At 37.0% G+C, this 17,538-nt stretch overlaps 1 protein-coding gene across 4 annotated transcripts in view; it reads left to right on the top strand.

Moving 5' to 3' along the window:
* The window catches only part of GCFC2 (GC-rich sequence DNA-binding factor 2), a 75,977-nt gene that overhangs the window by 49,571 nt on the left and 8,868 nt on the right, over nucleotides 1-17,538 (top strand). For 3 of the 4 annotated variants that reach the window (XM_018055289.1, XM_018055291.1, XM_018055288.1), the window contains exons 8-13: nucleotides 372-453; nucleotides 920-1,032; nucleotides 2,058-2,257; nucleotides 3,961-4,111; nucleotides 9,823-9,944; nucleotides 17,149-17,225. In XM_018055289.1, the coding sequence (XP_017910778.1) occupies nucleotides 372-453; nucleotides 920-1,032; nucleotides 2,058-2,257; nucleotides 3,961-4,111; nucleotides 9,823-9,944; nucleotides 17,149-17,225 (745 nt within the window). Of the gene's footprint in view, nucleotides 1-371; nucleotides 454-919; nucleotides 1,033-2,057; nucleotides 2,258-3,960; nucleotides 4,112-9,822; nucleotides 9,945-17,148; nucleotides 17,226-17,538 lie in introns of those variants that run through there. The other variant, XM_018055292.1, reaches the window with a different exon arrangement.

Genomic DNA, 17,538 nt, shown 5'->3' on the forward strand with positions numbered 1-17,538 from the left:
AATGACATATTGGTAATGTGTTTCTAGAATTTGACCATAGGGACAGGAAAAAAACAAGGTGAAAACTGCTGAAAAAGAATATAAGGGAAAGAAACTTTATTTTTGTTACTGTTCTCGAGTGCTGAACTATATTCACCAGACAAGGTACATTTTCTTAGATTAGCAAACTCAATACCTATTAATATTGTGGTAGAGAGTTAACATTGCAGTTTCATTGCATGATGAAATATGTAATTTAAGCATCGTCTATGTATGGATGTTTATATATACAAATATGTATACATACCTAAAATATAACTTTTGTCTTCAAAATGTTTCACTGTATTTCTTTTTAGAATTTACAGTATAAAATCAATTTTATTCATTAACAGGCAAACCTGAGACATCAATAAATAAAAGCTTGGCTATAGATGAAAAAACTCAATCGATTTTAGAAGAGGTTGAATCTCGAAGGTAACTAAAGACTTAAAGCATCACTGAGCAAGTGTTTTTCATAGTTTAAATACAGTTAATCATATAGTATAAATAACTATAACATAGCATATTAATTTGTGAGATTGGTGTAAATCCAAAATTTAGTTAAGCAGTCCTCTACCCCATGGCTTAAAGCACACTTGTGTATTTGGATCAGTTAGAAGGAATGTGTAAAGTGGTATTTATCAGGTTGGGACTGCCTCATACCTGGAAGCTAGTCCTAAATACATTGTTACTCCTTTTTCCAAATCATAGGAGTGTCTAACAAGAATAAGAGGGAGAATCAGTTCAGATTAATGAAGCTAAAATGTCAAAAATATTAATATAAAATTGTGTGAAAGTATGATTGTTTATTTCTTGGCATTTTAAGTAATGATGACTTTTACTTTTTGTTTTAAAGCATTTATTTTCATATTTTATTTTTGTTTTTTTTTTAAAAATACAGGGCACGAAGAAGACAAGCAAGGGCTCTTTCTGGGAATTGTACTCATGAAGAGGGAACATCTAGTGATGATGAACTGTCTTCAGCAGACATGACTGACTTCCAAAAGAGCCAAGGTCAGTTATCAAGTTTCTGATGTGTCTTAATTTGAAGTAGTGAAATGATAGAAAATCTTTGCCATGATTGCCCTTAATTAAGCTATCCAAAATAGTTGGGAAAATTCAGAAAAAATAATACTTTTTTTTCCTTACTTGTCTTTACCTCTGAAAGAACGGATGAAATGGAGAAGTGGGATGAGTAGGATGAGTATTCCTGCATCTTTATAGTTTTTTCCCCTCAGCCTGTTTCATCTCCTGTTATAAATGAGCCATGAACATTTTGGCTTCATTTCTCTGCTACATGCTTTCTATATTATCATTTTTTTCAGTTTTTAAAAATATTTATTTCTTTGGCTGTGCCAGGTCTTAGTTGTGGCTTGTGGGATCTAGTTCCCTGACCAGGGACTGAACCTAGGCCTGCTGCATTGGGAGCTTGGAGTCTTAGCCACTGCACCACCATGGAAGTCCCTATTTGTTGTTCAGTCGCTCAGTCATGTCCCAGCTCTTCGCACTCCCATGGACTGCAGCATGGCAGGCTTTCCTGTCCTTCACAATCTCCGAGAATTTGAATTTGAATTGAATTTATAGTAAAGTCCATTTTTAGCATTGTAAGAAGGTAAAATATGTAGTTGAAAGAATGTCCACGTTACAGTCAAATAGATGAGTTCAAAGAGGGAATCTATTCTGTGTGACCTTAAGCGAATTACTTGACTTCACTGTATCTGATATTGTTGTTTGCTTTTTCTTTGTCTGTAAACAGATAGGCTAGAAACACTTACCTTTTAGGGAGAATAGTTATGATGACATGAGATAATGTGTTTATAATGTTTTGGCATATAGCAAGGGCTTAATAAGTGGTAGATTTTATCAGTATCAGTTGTTACTAAGGTGTGTTTTTTTTTAATAAAAACTAATTTATATGTTAATGTCAAGAAATAACTTTCAACTCAGTTGATTACATAAGTTATACATAACTATGTTTATAGGAATCAAAAATCACAAATGTAAAATGCGTAATATACAGAAGCTCATTTTCTTCACAGGTGACATTTTACAGGATCATAAGAAGATTTTTGAAGATGTACACAGTGATTTTTGTAATATCCAGAATATTTTATTGAAATTTCAACAATGGCGAGAAAAGTTTCCTGATTCTTATTATGAAGCTTTCATTAGCTTATGCATTCCAAAGCTTTTAAATCCCTTAATACGATTTCAGTTGATTGACTGGAACCCTCTTAAGGTATATGAGCTTAAAAAAATAATCCTGATCACATTTAGTTACTTAAATCCTCTTGTTATCAGGTTAACTATAATATAAAGTACCTCACCTTTAGAGATGAAATTAATAATCATGCTTTGGAGTAGTCATTTACCATTTCTTGGGTCTCACTCTGTTTTAAGGCTAACACATCAGTAAAGGAAACACTTTAAAAAAATCTTCTGTGGTAAGTTGAAGATCACTCAAAAAAATAAAGATAATATTAGACCATAAAAATTTTACAATCTGAGTGGATTTCAAAATACGTACCAAGAGTTCTGACGTTGGAGATGACATAATGTGAATACTTGACTAGGAAAGCTACAGTGAAGATGAGGAATTTAAATGAGGATTTAAAGGGTATATAGAATTTAAGCAGGAAGAGAGCGAGGAAGGTGTTTTGTAAAGGTACATGGGGAGAAATAGTTTGGTAGAGACTGCATAGATCTGAGTCAACAAGAAATACGACCTTGTTTTGATAGGTAATGGGAGGAGTGACGTGATGAAGGTAATGGTTTAGGAAGCTCTGAGCAATAGCTAACTTGGAGGGTAGAGAGAAAGAGATGAAGATATACTGAAAGGCAGTTGCTGTAGCCCAAGTCCAAGGAGATGAGTTCCTCACATAGGGTGATAGTGACAAAGCAAAGAGAAAGAAAGGGTTGATTACAAGTGATTTTATGAAGAGTCAATAAACTACTGTGAATAACCCTAACAAAACACATCAAAATGGTGACCCCAAGGTTTGGATTCTAAGTTATTAGGACAATTATAGTTCCTTTCATAGAAATGCTGTCTTTTTAAAGAGGGAAAAGGTTTTCAAGGAAGTTTTACATTATAGACAATGAAATTATGATGGGACATCCATGTGGTTAAGCAAACAGAAATGAGAAAATGAAATTCTAGGAAGAGAGCAGAGCTGAAAATAAAGATTTAACAAAGGGTGAATCCCTTTTGTTTGACTAAGGCAGATCTTCCTCTACCCTAGTCATGCATGCCTTTAGACTTTCTGTTAGGTTCAGGGCCATGCAGTGTTCTTAGTTTAGGAACCAAGCTTATCCCTAAGGTAGCTGGTTGGATGACAGCCTAGTTGTTAACCACTCAAGCTGAATTGAGTATTCTGTAACACATAGCAAAGATCTGTTCAGTCAGTCATTCAACAAATAGTAATTGGCCATCTGCTGTTTGCTTAATAATAAGATAAGCCACATGCAAAGTATACATTTGTGCCAGTGAGACTTGGGAGAGCCAGAAGTGAATTTTGTATGAGGTAAGTATAACTTTAAAAGCAAATTCCATGGGTATTTTAACTGCTATTGTTATAAATGTATATTTTGTTCCTAACAGTACCTGCCATTTAGTAGGTCCTGAACACACACAGGGCATTTCTGGACATGAATAAATGCATGAAATGTAGTATCCTGTCTCACTGTCTAGACATCATGTGTTAGTCATGTCATCCTGTCTAGCCTTGGTGGTCTAGTACCGTATGTGCGTGAGTGCTATCACTTCAGTCATGTCCAACTCTCTGTGACCCTATAAACTGTAGCCCACTGTATACGTTGGGTTAAAATATGGAATTATTCTCCTTTGATCCTTAGAAGAGCTCTGGTAATTACTGAAAAAGTTAACTATTTAAAGATAAAGATTAAGAATTTATTTATAACTTGAGTAATTTTATTTATAAGTTTGATTCCATAGGTTTAAAACAGATGCCATGGTTCACATCTGTAGAAGAATTTATAGATTGCAGTATGGAAGATTCAAAAAAGGAAGATAGTTCTGATAAGAAAATCTTGTCTACTGTCATTAACAAAACAGTTATTCCTCGACTTATAGGTACTATTTTGTAATCTTGATAAAATTAAATTGTTCTTTATTTAAGTATAAGATCAGTAATTTCTGTTACAGTCACAAATTTTTTTCGTTTTGGACACAACTGTAATATACAGTAAAAATCAACAGATTTATAATTTAAGCTGATTAAAAACAGCTTGTTTGTGTAAGTGACTGGCTGTCAAACCCCTGATACTCTTGGACCTTTAGTATTTGTGACATTCGCATTATTTTTATTAGTTACTTTTATAAGTCATTTATTAGTGGCACACTTTGATCTCTACTATGTGTATGTCTTTCCCTTAACTTCTCCCCTTACATTTCTTCTCCTTTTTTTAAAAATTTGTATCGGAGTATGGTTGATTTATAATGTTGTGTTAGTTTCAAGTGTACAGCAAAGTGAATCAGTTATACGTATATCCACATTTTTTTTAGATCCCTTTCCCATATAGGCCATTACAGAGTTTTGAGTAGATTTTCCTATGCTGTATTGCAGGTTCTTACTAGTTTCTGTATAACAGTAGTGTGTCTAGTCAATCCAAATCTCCCAATTTATTCCTCTGCACATTTATCCCCTGGTAACCGTAAGTTTGTTTTCTACAGTCATGACTCTACTTCTGTTTCATAAATAAGTTTGTTTGTAGCCTTAGATTCCACATAGAAACCATGTCACATGATATTTGTCTTTCTTTGTCTGACTTATTTCACTCAGTATGACAGTCTGGGTTCATCCATGTTGCTGCAAATGGCATTTTTTGTCTTTTTTATGTCTGGGTGATAATATTCCATGGTATATAATGGAATATTACCATATCTTCTTTATCTATGCCTCTATTGATGGACATTTAGCTTGTTTCCACGTCCTGGCTATTGTAAATAATGCTGCAATGAACATTGGGGTGAGTGTATCTTTTCCAGTTATGGTTTTTCTCTGGGTTATATGCCCAGGAGTGAGATTGCTGGGTTATCTGGTAGTTCTGTTTTCAGCTTTTTAAGGAAGCTCCATACTATTCTCCATAGTGGCTGTTGCAATTCACATTTCCACCAACAGTGTAGCAGGGTTCCCTTATCTCCACACCCTCTCCAGCATTTATTGTTTGTAAATTTTTTGATGGTGGCCATACTTTGGCCACCTCATGCAAAGAGTTGACTCATTGGAAAAGACTGATGCTGGGAGGGATTGGGGGCAGGAGGAGAAGGGGACAACAGAGGATGAGATGGCTGGATGGCATCACGGACTCAGTGGACGTGAGTCTGAGTGAACTCCGGGAGTTGGTGACGGACAGGGAGGCCTGGCGTGCTGCGATTCATGGGGTTGCAAAGAGTTGGACATGACTGAGCAACTGAACTGAACTGATTCTGACCTGTGTGAGGTGATGCTTCATTGTAGTTTTGATTTCCATTTCTGATGTTGGTCATCTTTGCATGTGCTATCTGGCCATCTATATGTCTTCTTTGGAAAAATGTCTGTTTAGATCCCCTGCCTTCTGGATTACTTATTGTCTGATATTGAGTTGCGTGAGCTGTTTGTATATTTTGGAGATTAATCCCTTTGTTAGTTGCATTGTTTGCAAATATTTTCTCATTCTGAGGGTTATCTTCTTGTTTTGCTTATGGTCCTTTGCTGTACAAACTCTTAGTTAAATTAAATCCCATTTGTTAATTTTTGTTTTTATTTTCATTGCTCTAAGAGTTGGATCAAAAAAGATCTTGCTGCAATTTATATCAAAGAGTGTCATGTCAATGTTTTCTTCTAAAAGTTTTTTTAGTGTCCGGCCTTAGATTTAGGTCTTTAATCCCTTTTGAGTTTATTTTTGTGTATGGTGAGTTTCTTCTTTCTTTAAAAAAACATTACTACATTTCCCTTACTTCTACTAGTACTCAGAGCCGTTGGGCGTTGATGCTTGTGCCTCAGTCTGAACTTGTTTTATCTGAAATTATACTTGATAAGGATCTGTTCCAGCATGTCACTGAGAATGGATTCTGACTGCAAAGTCTGCAAACTCTTAAAAACTAAAGCAGCCTGCTTTATATTGCTTCTCAGCCAACTTGACTAAACTTTAAAGATTTTCCTCAGAATAATTTACAGTGCAATCATGGGGTATCTTGGAAAGAGTGCTTTTAACCATTTACTTTTAGCTGTTAAGCATTATTAATGATAGCATAGAATATATATGCCTCATTTAAGTGTTCATCTGAAAATTCCAAATACTTCACTTTACGATAGCTCTTTTTGAGCTTCCTGGGTGATTGCATACTGTCCTCTAGTGCCATCTATATCTGTGTTTTTCAATAGCCATGTATCACTCATGACTATCACATTAAATAGTGCAGATGTCAGAAGTTTTTTTCTTTCATCACAGAAAGTTCTTTTGGACAGTGCTTTTCTGCTTGATTTTCAATCAAAAAGAACTGGAAGAACAAGTCCAGATCTCTTCTTAGAGCACCAGATCTCTTATCAGAGTAACTTCTGAATATATCTACTTGGCAACTCAAATTCCAAATGCAAAGTCACACTTGTCATCTTTGTTTCAGACTTGTCCCTCTTATATTACTTCTCTAGAAAATGGTACCTCCACCTACCCACATATTCAAACCAGAACCTCCAAGTCATCTACTCCTGCTTTTTTCTTACCTCTTTATATAAGCAATTGCCACATCTGTTACTTTTTACCTTTTTCTAACCCACTTTCTATACTTCAGCCATGGTGATCTGTCTAAAATGTAAGTCTGATTCTTTCATACCTCACTTAAAACACTTTAGTCTAAACTGCCTTTAGGTTGAAGTTTAATCTCTTTAACATGCGTTCTAGGACTTTCAGGATTTTGTCTCTGTTTAGTAGTTCTCTAACCCCATCTTGTGCCAAGCTCAGTTCCTTCTTCCCCTCATCTCCATCTCTACTGGTCTGAAGCTATCTTCTCCTTGGCTTTTACGTCTTCTACACTCCATCCACCTGACAAATCCCTTAACCCTATACCTCTTTCATGTAGCTAACTAACTCCTCTTCTTCTTTCAGAACTCTGTTACAGACATCTTTTCTAGGAACTGGGTTAGGCATACCTTTTCAGGATTCCTGAAGTACTCTAATACTTAGGATGGTACATTATAATTGCTTACCTAAGCAACTATATATATATATGTATATAATATATTTGTATTTGACATTAGACAAAATTGTTCTGAGGCAAACCTAATCTTACTTATTGCTGTATTTCTAATAGTTAATGCTAGGCACATAGTAGACTCTCAGTATTAGTTGGCCGAATATTTCTAAGATTATTACAAGCCTAACCTTCTAGATGCCTGAGAAATCAGTTTTATATTTGATTTGGGATTTTTTTAACCTATTTAAAATTTTAAAATATAAATTTATTTATTGTAATTGGAGGTTAATTACTTTACATTATTGTATTGGTTTTGCCATGCATCAACATGAATCTACCACCTATTTAAATTTTTTAAAATTTATTTAACTTGTATTTTACAAGAGTCAAGCACAGTTGTTAATTCATCATATACATCAGTAAACAAAATAATAATCCCTGATGTTATGGAGCTTTCATTCTGTGAAGGAGACAAATGATGAACAAGTAAAATCTATAGTATGTTAGTTACCAGGGCCGAGGAGAAAAATAAAGTAAGGGGGAAAAATACAAGTTATGAAACAGGAGTGCAATTTAAAATAGTTTGGCCAGGGAAGGGCTTCCTGGGAAGGTCACAAATGAGCAGATTCCCAAAAGGAAGTAAAGAAGTGGGTCAAATGAGTGTCTGAGGTGACAGCATCCTAGGCAGTAGAAACAGCACAGGCAAAGGCCTTGAGGCAGGCGCTAGCCTGATTTACTTGAAAAACAGCAGACAGGCCAGAGTAACTTTAGTAGAGTGAGCAATAGGGACAGTAAGAAGAGGTTAGCAGGATAACAGTGGCTGTGTCATATGGGCTTAATAATCGTTTGTAAGGACTTTTACTGTAAGTGAGCAAGAAGCAATTGGAGAGTTTTGAGCAGAGAAGTGACAAGATCTGCCTTATCATTAAAACAGACTTATTCTGGTTCCTGTGTTAAGAATGAACTGTATGCAATCAGTTATGAAACTTTTTCAGTAATCTAAGCAACTGTGGTTTGATTTGAGTGTTAAAAATGGAGGTGGCTGGAAAGTGGTCAAATTCTGTATATATTTCAAAAGTATTAACTCTGACAGAATTTGATATGGATTGTGGAACAAGAGAGAAAGAGAGGAATCAAGAATGACTAAGTGGCTTTTGGCCTGAGCAGCTGGAAGGACAGAGCTGCCATTTTCTCAGATGGGAAAGACTGAGAGGAGCAAGTTTTGGGTAGGAGGTATGGCAAGAGCTCAGTTTGACACCTGTTGGGTTTGAGATGCCTGTCATCCAAATGGAGCTGTCAACTAGGCTGTTAAATATATGAGTCTAAAGGACAGATCCACGTAGGAGATATAAATTTGGAGTGTATCAGCACATAGATAGCATTTAAAGCCACAAAACTGACTTGACATACTAAGGGTATAAATATAAATAGGAAAGAGAAGGTAAGGGACCTGAGTCCTGAGGTCCAGCATTTAGAAAGTAAACAGGAATACAAGAAGACAATAAAGGAGACTAGAGAGGTTAGTGAGAAACCAGCACTATCCTGGAAGCCAAGTTTAAAAAAAATGTTGTAGTTATTGCTGTTAAATCAGATGGAGACTAGAATCAGCCATTAGATTTTGCAATGTGAAAGTTATCTGTGACTTGATAAGAGTAGTTTAGGGGAACAGCTGGAGGTAAGGCCTAACTGAAGTGAATTCAGGAGTTTGAGGAAAGAAATTGGAGATAGAAAGTTTCAACAGTTGCTGAGTAATTTTGTTGTAAAATGAAGGAAAGAAATAGGGCAGCTCTAGAGAGGAAAGTAGAGTCAACAGAGGGATTATTTTTAATACAAGAGAAAAAATTGTAGAGTGATGGAAAAGATCCGGTAGAAGTGATGGTGATACTGAAGTGAGAGGGCAGAATTCCAGGAGCAGAATCTTCAAGTAAGCCAAAGGCGTTGGAGTCTTTTGTACAAATGAAAGGTTGGCATTACCAAGGAGGCTAGTGCTTCATCCATGGAAACGGGAGGCAAGCTAGAATTTATGGGCACAGATGCTGCTAGAGTCGTAGATGCTATGGTAGGAGCTTGTGGAGCTTCTCTTCTGATTGATTCTGTTTTTCTCATCAAATTGGGAAGTAATCAACTGACAGTGAGAGCAAGGGCGGAGAAAAGAAATCATAAGAAATAGTCATCTGAAGAGTAAAGTCCATTGACTGAGAGCAAGGAGGAAGGAGAAGGCAGGAAATAACTGTCTTGCAAGAGGGAAAGAGACTGGGCCAGAGAAACAAAATGTGATTGCTGGGCAGTGTTTTGGTCTCACTGGATGTCATGGTGATCAATTTAAAGTGTACTTTTTTCCAGTCATGTTTTAACTGCATGGTTTCAGACACCAACACTGTGACAAGGTGATTTAACTAGAGTTGCAGTTGAGCCATACAAGTTCAGCAAAACCCAAAAAAGACAAGAAAATTGAGTATGTATGCAAATGCATAATGTACTATTGGCATTGATTTTTTTAAACCACAAGAGGAGGGAAGTAGCATTTGCAAAAGGCCTCAATTGTTTATATGTGACAAGCAAAGTAGTCCAGTAACTAAACTGTGCACCACTGAAAATTTTTGTTTCAGGCTTTGTAGAATTCATTTGGGATCCCTTGTCAACCACACAGACAACAAGTTTAATAATGCAGTGCAGAATGATTCTTGAAGAACAGTCCACTTGTGAAAATGAAGTTAATAAAGGCAAACAGGTAATAATGTCTAGAATTATAAGTTTCTTAATTTACTTTTAAATCAATATAATTTATTATAAATCTTTGTTTTCAGATGATGCAGAAACAATTTCAGAACACGATGAAAAATATTTAGGACTGACCATCTTTTGCTCAATATAATTAATTAGTAATATGCAAGGATATACCTTGATATTTCTAAACATTCTTACAGAAATCATAATCATTATCATAGAACACACAGACATGCAGTAAGACCCAGATTATTACTTTCATTCTTATTAGTGTATTTCTCTCTGTTCAATGGTCTGATTTGTTCAACAAGTCTCATGGCCCAACCACCTGTTTTTCAGGTTTGTGAATGTACATTGGCCCTGCAGAGATGAACAAGCATAAATACATTAGTACACATTGATTCCTTCTAAAAGAAAAGAAAGCTAATTACATTTGTTCTTTTGGCAAAAATCTAGTAATAGTATGACCTTCAGTTCAGTTCAGTTCAGTCGCTCAGTCGTGTCCAACTCTTCGCAACCCCATGAATCGCAGCACACCAGGCCTCCCTGTCCATCACCAACTCCCAGAGTTCACTCAAGCTCACGTCCATTGAGTCGGTGATGCCATCCAGCCATCTCATCCTCTGTCGTCCCCTTCTCCTCCTGCCTCCAATGCCTCCCAGAATCAGAGTCTTTTCCAATGAGTCAACTCTTTGCATGAGGTGGCCAAAGTACTGGAGTTTCAGCTTTCATCAGTTCTTCCAAAGAACAACCAGGGCTGATCTCCTTCAGAATGGACTGGTTGGATCTCCTTGCAGTCCAAGGGACTCTCAAGAGTCTTCTCCAACACCACAGTTCAAAAGTATCAATTCTTCGGCACTCAGGTTTCTTCACAATCCAACTCTCACATCCATATGTGACTACTGGAAAAACCATAGCCTTGACTAGACAGACCTTTGTTGGCAAAGTAATTTTAAAACTAGACTAACATTCAGTATTTTAACTAGTTAACTGTAATCTGCATAGTTAAGAACAGGTAGCTCTTTGAGGATTCAAAGTTTAATAGGATAGATTCTCAGCGTAATGTAGAATTGAGTTTTACTGAACATAAGACATAAAGAGGAAGGAACTTTTCAGAGGCTGTGGTGAGAGTTTCTTGAATCTTTTATTGCAGTACTGTTTTTTAAAATCATTTTGTTTGTTGATAATAATATTGTAGATTGATGTGGTTAAAAGAGTAAGACAATTTTATGTTGAGTTTTAAGAGAATTAAGAGAGAGATTCACAGACTGGAGGAAACCCAGAGTGGAATAATCAGAGTAGTTGAAAAGCGAGGAGACATGTCATATTCATATTCTGTGCACCAATAAGTTCCAAGTAAAGAAGGAGGGAAGCTGTAGGAAGAAAAAGAGAGAAGAGGATACCAGCGTGATTCTGCCATCAAGAATCATGTAATCTTAGAGGAAAAAAGCTACATATAAACTGTTATTTGAAGTAGGAAGTAAGTGGGAATGACAAGACTTACTTGTCTAATTCCTGCTATGTACTCGGTACTCTGTTAGGTCTTATTCCTGTGTCAGCCCACTTAGTCCCAGCAATCCTGTTAAAAATGGGTGATAGGGCTTCCCTGGTAGCTCAGTGGTAAAGAATCCGCCTGCCAGCGCAGGAGACATGGGTTCGATACCTGGTCCAGGAAGATCCCACATGCAGTGGAGCAGCTGATCCCATGTACCAAGCTGTTGAGCCTGTGCTCTAGAGCCTGGGAGCCGCAATCACTGAAGCCTGTGTGCCCGTGCTCCGCAACGAGAGAAGCCCATGCTCATTGCAACTGAAGAAGAGCCTGAGTAGAAGCGAAAACCCAGAGTAGCCAAAAGTAAATAATTTTTAAATAACAGATGGTAGCTTCATCTTACAGATGAAGAATCTGAATCACAGAAACCTGTTCACAGTACCTTGAGTTAGAACTAAGATTTGTACCTTGGTTAGTCTTACTTTGGGCATCCCCAGAGGCTCAGCGGTAAAGAATCTGCCTGTGATGCAGAACACACAGGAGACGTGAATTGGACCCCAGGATTGGGAAGATCCCCCAGAGGAGGGTATGGCAACCCACTCCAGGATTCTTGCCTGGAGAATCCCATGGACAGAGGAGCCTGGCAGACTACAGTCCATGGGGTCGCAGAGAGTCAGACACGACTGAGCGACTGAGCACACATGCACTCAGTCTCACTTTAAAACCCAGGCTTGTCTCACTGACCACGTTGCCTCTCCATGAGTGGCTCAGATAACGTGCTGTGAAGCTTCAGAAAAGAGCCCAGAGAGAGAAATTTCAGCAGTGAAAGAATTTTTGTTACATGTGGCATTTGAACAAGGACCTAAAGGAAAGAATAGGATTTGAACATCATAGCAACTGAAGGAGAAAGGGCATTTTCCACTCACCTCCAACAGGATAAAAACATGTGAAAATCATGCAAGAATTAGATTCAACTTGAAAGAAGATGTACTTGGAGGTAATGTTTATGTTTGATGAAGGAATAAATTTATTTTGTGTTGTTACAAAGCGTAGAACCAAGACGAGTATGTTAGAGCAAGCAAACAAGCAAACAGCTATATAATCCTATATTTGCTCTCTCTGCATGGGATTATGTAATTATAGTCTAAATGTAAATAGTATATTTACATGTACAGTTCTTTAAACACTTCCACATTTTCTCATTTGATCCTCAAAACCTTGTAAAACATGTTGATTTTAATTAGATTTTTACAGGTGAGGAAGCTGGGGCCTAGAGGGCCAAGTCACTTTAAAAGATCACTTTTAACAGTGGCAGGCCTGGCATTTTGTAACCACTAAAGTCTTTAAACAGTTTATGGATTCACTCATGAAGTTTTTATACTGGTAATCTTAATTCTGAAAACCCTCCTACTATGAATGTTGGAAATGGGTTTTTGGCTTTAGTAGGAGACTACAACTATATTAGGACTTTTCAGCTTTGGCATTCTTGGCATTTGGAACCAATATTTCTTTGTGTGAGCCTGTTCTGTGCAGTAAGCTCCCTGGTCTCTACTCACTAGATACTAGTAGCAGTTCCCAGTCTTGACAACCAAAAATATCTCTAGACTTATAAAATAGTCTGAGGCATGGCAAAGTTACTCCTACTTGAGAATCAGTGTACTATGTAATATTCCAGGTTAGTAACACAGTTTGCTGGTGAGCTCACTCTGTTTTTCTTAGTGATGTTTAAAGAATTGAAGAGAATGAGAAAGACTCCAAAAGCACCAATCAGACACCACAGTTGCTGATTGTCAAGTGAAAAGTAAATGATTCTGTAAGCTAATGCCTGGTGAGAATAGTTTTAATTCTGAAGTTCTAAAATAGATTATTGCAGAGATGGATTATGAACACTTAAGAAAGCAGTAACTACTGTAACCTCTCATTGATGGGGTTCCTAAAACCAAATATTTGTCAAAGCATATTCTTCCATATTCCTAATATCTCAGTTACTTCCACTAAATAAGATACTGTACAGGTACAGTAAGTAATTATTTAAATACGTTATAATTTTCTTACAGATCAAATGGGGGGAAAATAGGGTACAGTTAGATACAAAGAAAACCAGTAAAAGTATACCTAAAGAATACTGATTCATAAGGCTGGAATCCTCTCAGCTTTGTTCTGTTTGGTATTTTTATTGAATTGGAATATGTAAAATACATGCTAATGAAATTTCTCAATGGCAGAAGACTAAGAATTCTATCATAAATCTATGGATAACAGAATTAGAATCCAAAAGAATTTCAAAACACTGAGAAAAGGACTGACTCTCAAAATATAAAATTTAAGAAGAATATACATAATGTCCTACCACTGTGTTCAAAAATTCAACTGCATAAATAAAAGATGGGAGAGGCACAACTTTAAAGCAACACAGGAAAAACAGCGGGGATTGTAATTGTCCGTGAACTCAGTATGAGTCAGCAGTGTCACTCGAGTAGCAGAAAGACTAATGGAAGTTCATCCTTTAGGTGTCTGCTCTTTTGAATAAAATTGTTATATGTGCTTTCTTCATTTCCCTGGGCTATTTGCATTTAATTTTAGGTTAAAGTATATTAAATGGAGAGTGTCTAAGATGGTATGAGAAAGAGAAAATATAGAAAAGTGAGATATCAGTCTTAAAATCTGAAGAGTTTTCATATGGAAGGATGATTAGATTTGTTCTGCATAATCTTGAGAGGTATACTAAGAACAATCTGTGGAAGGTGTAGGAGAGAAGTTTGTTTCTCATTCTTAACTGAAATCTAATGGCCCTTGAATCAAGGAAAATTGGAAGTGGTCAAACAGGAGATGGCAAGAGTGAACATCAACATTTTAGGAATCAGCGAACTGGACTGGAATGGGTGAATTTAACTCATATGACCCTTATATGTACTACTGTGAGCAAGGATCCCTTAGAAGAAATGGAGTAGCCATTGTAGTCAACAAAAGAGTCCAAAATGCAGTACTTGGATGCAATCTCAAAAACGAGAATTATCTCTGTTCGTTTCCAAGGCAAACTATTCAATATCACCAAATTCAAACTTAAATTGAAGAAAGTAGAGAAAACCACTAGACCATTCAGGTCTGCCCTAAATCAAATCCCTTACGATTATACAGTGGAAGTAAGAAATAGATTCAAGGGACTATATCTAATAGGCAGAGTGCCTTAAGAACTATGGACGGAGGTTCGTGCCATTGTACAGGAGACAGGGATCAAGACCATCCCCAAGAAAAAGAAATGCAAAAAGGCATAATGGCTGTCTGAGGAGGCCTTACAAATAGCTGTGAAAAGAAGAGAAGTGAAAAGCAAAGGAGAAAAGGAAAGATATACCTATTTGAATGCAGAGTTCCAAAGAATAGCAACGGGAGATAAGAAAGCCTTCCTCAGTGATCAGTGCAAAGAAATAGAGGAAAACAATAGAATGGGAAAGACTAGAGATCTCTTCAAGAAAAATAGAGATACCAAGGGAACATTTCACGCAAAGATGGGCTCAATAAAGGACAGAAATGGTGTGGACCTAACAGAAACAGAAGATATTAAGAAGAGATGGCAAGAATACACAGAAGAACTCTACAAAAAACATCTTCATGACCCAGATAATCACGATGGTATGATCACTCACCTAGAACCAGACACTGTGGAATGTGAAGTCAAATGGGCCTTAGGAATCATCTATGCACAAAGCTAGTGGAAGTAATGGAATCCAGTTGAGCTATTTCAAATCCTAAAAGTGATGCTGTGAAAGTGTTGCACTCAATATACCAACAAATTTGGAAAACTCAGTTGTGGCCCCAGGACTGGAAAAGGTCAGTTTTCATTCTAATCCCAAAGAAAGGCAATGCCAAAGAATGCTCAAACTACCACACAATTGCACTCATCTCATGCTAGTAAAGTAATGCTCAAAATTCTCCAAGCCAGGCTTCAACAGTACATGAACCGAGAACTTCCAGATGTTCAAGCTGGTTTTAGAAAAGGCAGAGGAACCAGAGATCAAATTGCCAATGTCCGTTGGATTATCGAAGAAACAAGAGAGTTCCAGAAAAACATCTATTTCTGCTTTATTGACTATACCAAAGTCTTTGATTGTGTGGATCACCACAAACTGTGGAAAATTCTGAAAGAGATGGGAATACCAGACCACCTGACCTGCCTCTTGAGAAATCTGTATGCAGGTCAGGAAGCAACAGTTAGAACTGTGCATGGAACAACAGACTGGTTCCAAATTGGGAAAGGAGTACGTCAAGGCTATATATTGTCACCCTGCTTATTTAACTTATATGCACAGTACCTCATGAGAAATGCTGGGCTGGGTAAAGCCCAAGCTGGGCTCAAGATTGCTGGGAGAAATATCAATAACCTCAGATATGTAAAGGACACCACCCTTATGGCAGAACATGAAGAAGAACTAAAAAGCCTCTTGATGAAAGTGAAAGAGGAGAGTGAAAAAGCTGTGTTAAAACTCAACATTCAGAAAACTAAGATCATGGCATCCGGTCCCATCACTTCATGGCAAATAGATGGAGAAACAGTGGAAACAATGACAGGCTTTATTTTTGCGGGGCTCCAAAATCACTGCAGATGGTGACTGCAGCAGTGAAATTAAAAGATGCTTGCTGCTTGGAAGAAAAGTTATGACCAACCTAGACAGCATATTAAAAAGCAGAGACATTACTTTGCCGACAAAAGTCCATCTAGTCAAGTCTATGGTTTTTCCAATAGTTATGTATGGATGTGAGAGTTGGACTATAAAGAAAGCTGAGCACTGAAAAACTGATGGTTTTGAACTGTGGTGTTGGAGAGGACTCTTGAGAGTCCCTTGAACTACAAGGAGATCCAACCAGTCCATCCTAAAGGAAATCAGTCCTGAATATTCATTGGAAGGACTGATTCTGAAGCTGAAACTCCCAACTTTGGCCACCTGATGTGAAGAACTGACTTATGGGAAAAGATCCTGATGCTGGGAAAGATTGAAGGCGGAGAGAAGGGGACGACAGAGGATGAGATGGTTGGATGGCATTACCAACTCAACAGACATGAGTTTGAGTAAACTCTGGGGATTGGTGATGGACACAGGGTGGCCTGTTGCAGTCCATGGGGTCGCAAAGAGTCAGACACAACTGAGTGACTGAACCGACTAACTGACATACTCACCAGAATTGCAAGCTTTTAAAAACCCTAAAAATACAACTTATTAAAGGTGTAGGGGATCAGGATTTCTCATACTGACTAGTGGGACTATAAATGGGATACCCCTATTTCAGAAAACAACTTGGCATTCTCTCCAGTGTTAACATGAACTGGATTCTAGCAATTCCATCTCTACATATATACCCATTAGAAATACATGCCCATGTATACTAAAAGACATGCTCTACAGGAATTTATATAGTAACATGATTCATAATAACCCCTAAACCAAAGACCAGCTAAATAAATGTTCTATCATGCAACAGAATACTATGCTGCAATGAAAAGGCACCAGCCACTGCAGTATGCAACCACATGGATGAATGAAGTTCTCTTGTACCTAATTTACAATTACTTTAACACCTAGGTCTTTGAGTGTGTACAAATTTGCACTATTCTGTTAAAATTGCTTCTTTTGGTTCATACATTTCTTTTTCTTTTTCTTTTTTTTTTGGTTCATACCTTTCTATCTATGACTATCACTGATGCTTTTACATTTTTTAAAAATAGGATTTACTTAAATCCATTGTTTCAAGAATGAAGAAGGCAATAGAAGATGATGTTTTTATTCCTCTGTATCCAAAGAGGTAAGAGTTGCTAATTTCTAGATTTTGTGAAATAGTTACTCCTGCAATACAGATTCATTTAAGAGTATAATGTAGAAGAAACTAAACATACTGTTTTCAAAACACACATACCTATTAAGATGTAAATTGATATTTCAACAAATATTTCTTAATCCCCTTTTATATGCCATGTATGATGTAATGATAGTCCTGAGAACATGACAGTTGGATAGCCAGGTAGTTAGAAACACAGACTCTGGAGTGCAGATTCACCATTCCTAGACACTTGGCCTTGGGTCAAGACCAAGCGTCTTTCCATGCATCAGTGTCTTTG

Source organism: Capra hircus, chromosome 11 (genome assembly GCF_001704415.2).
Source record: "Capra hircus breed San Clemente chromosome 11, ASM170441v1, whole genome shotgun sequence".
Lineage (NCBI taxonomy): Eukaryota > Metazoa > Chordata > Mammalia > Artiodactyla > Bovidae > Capra > Capra hircus.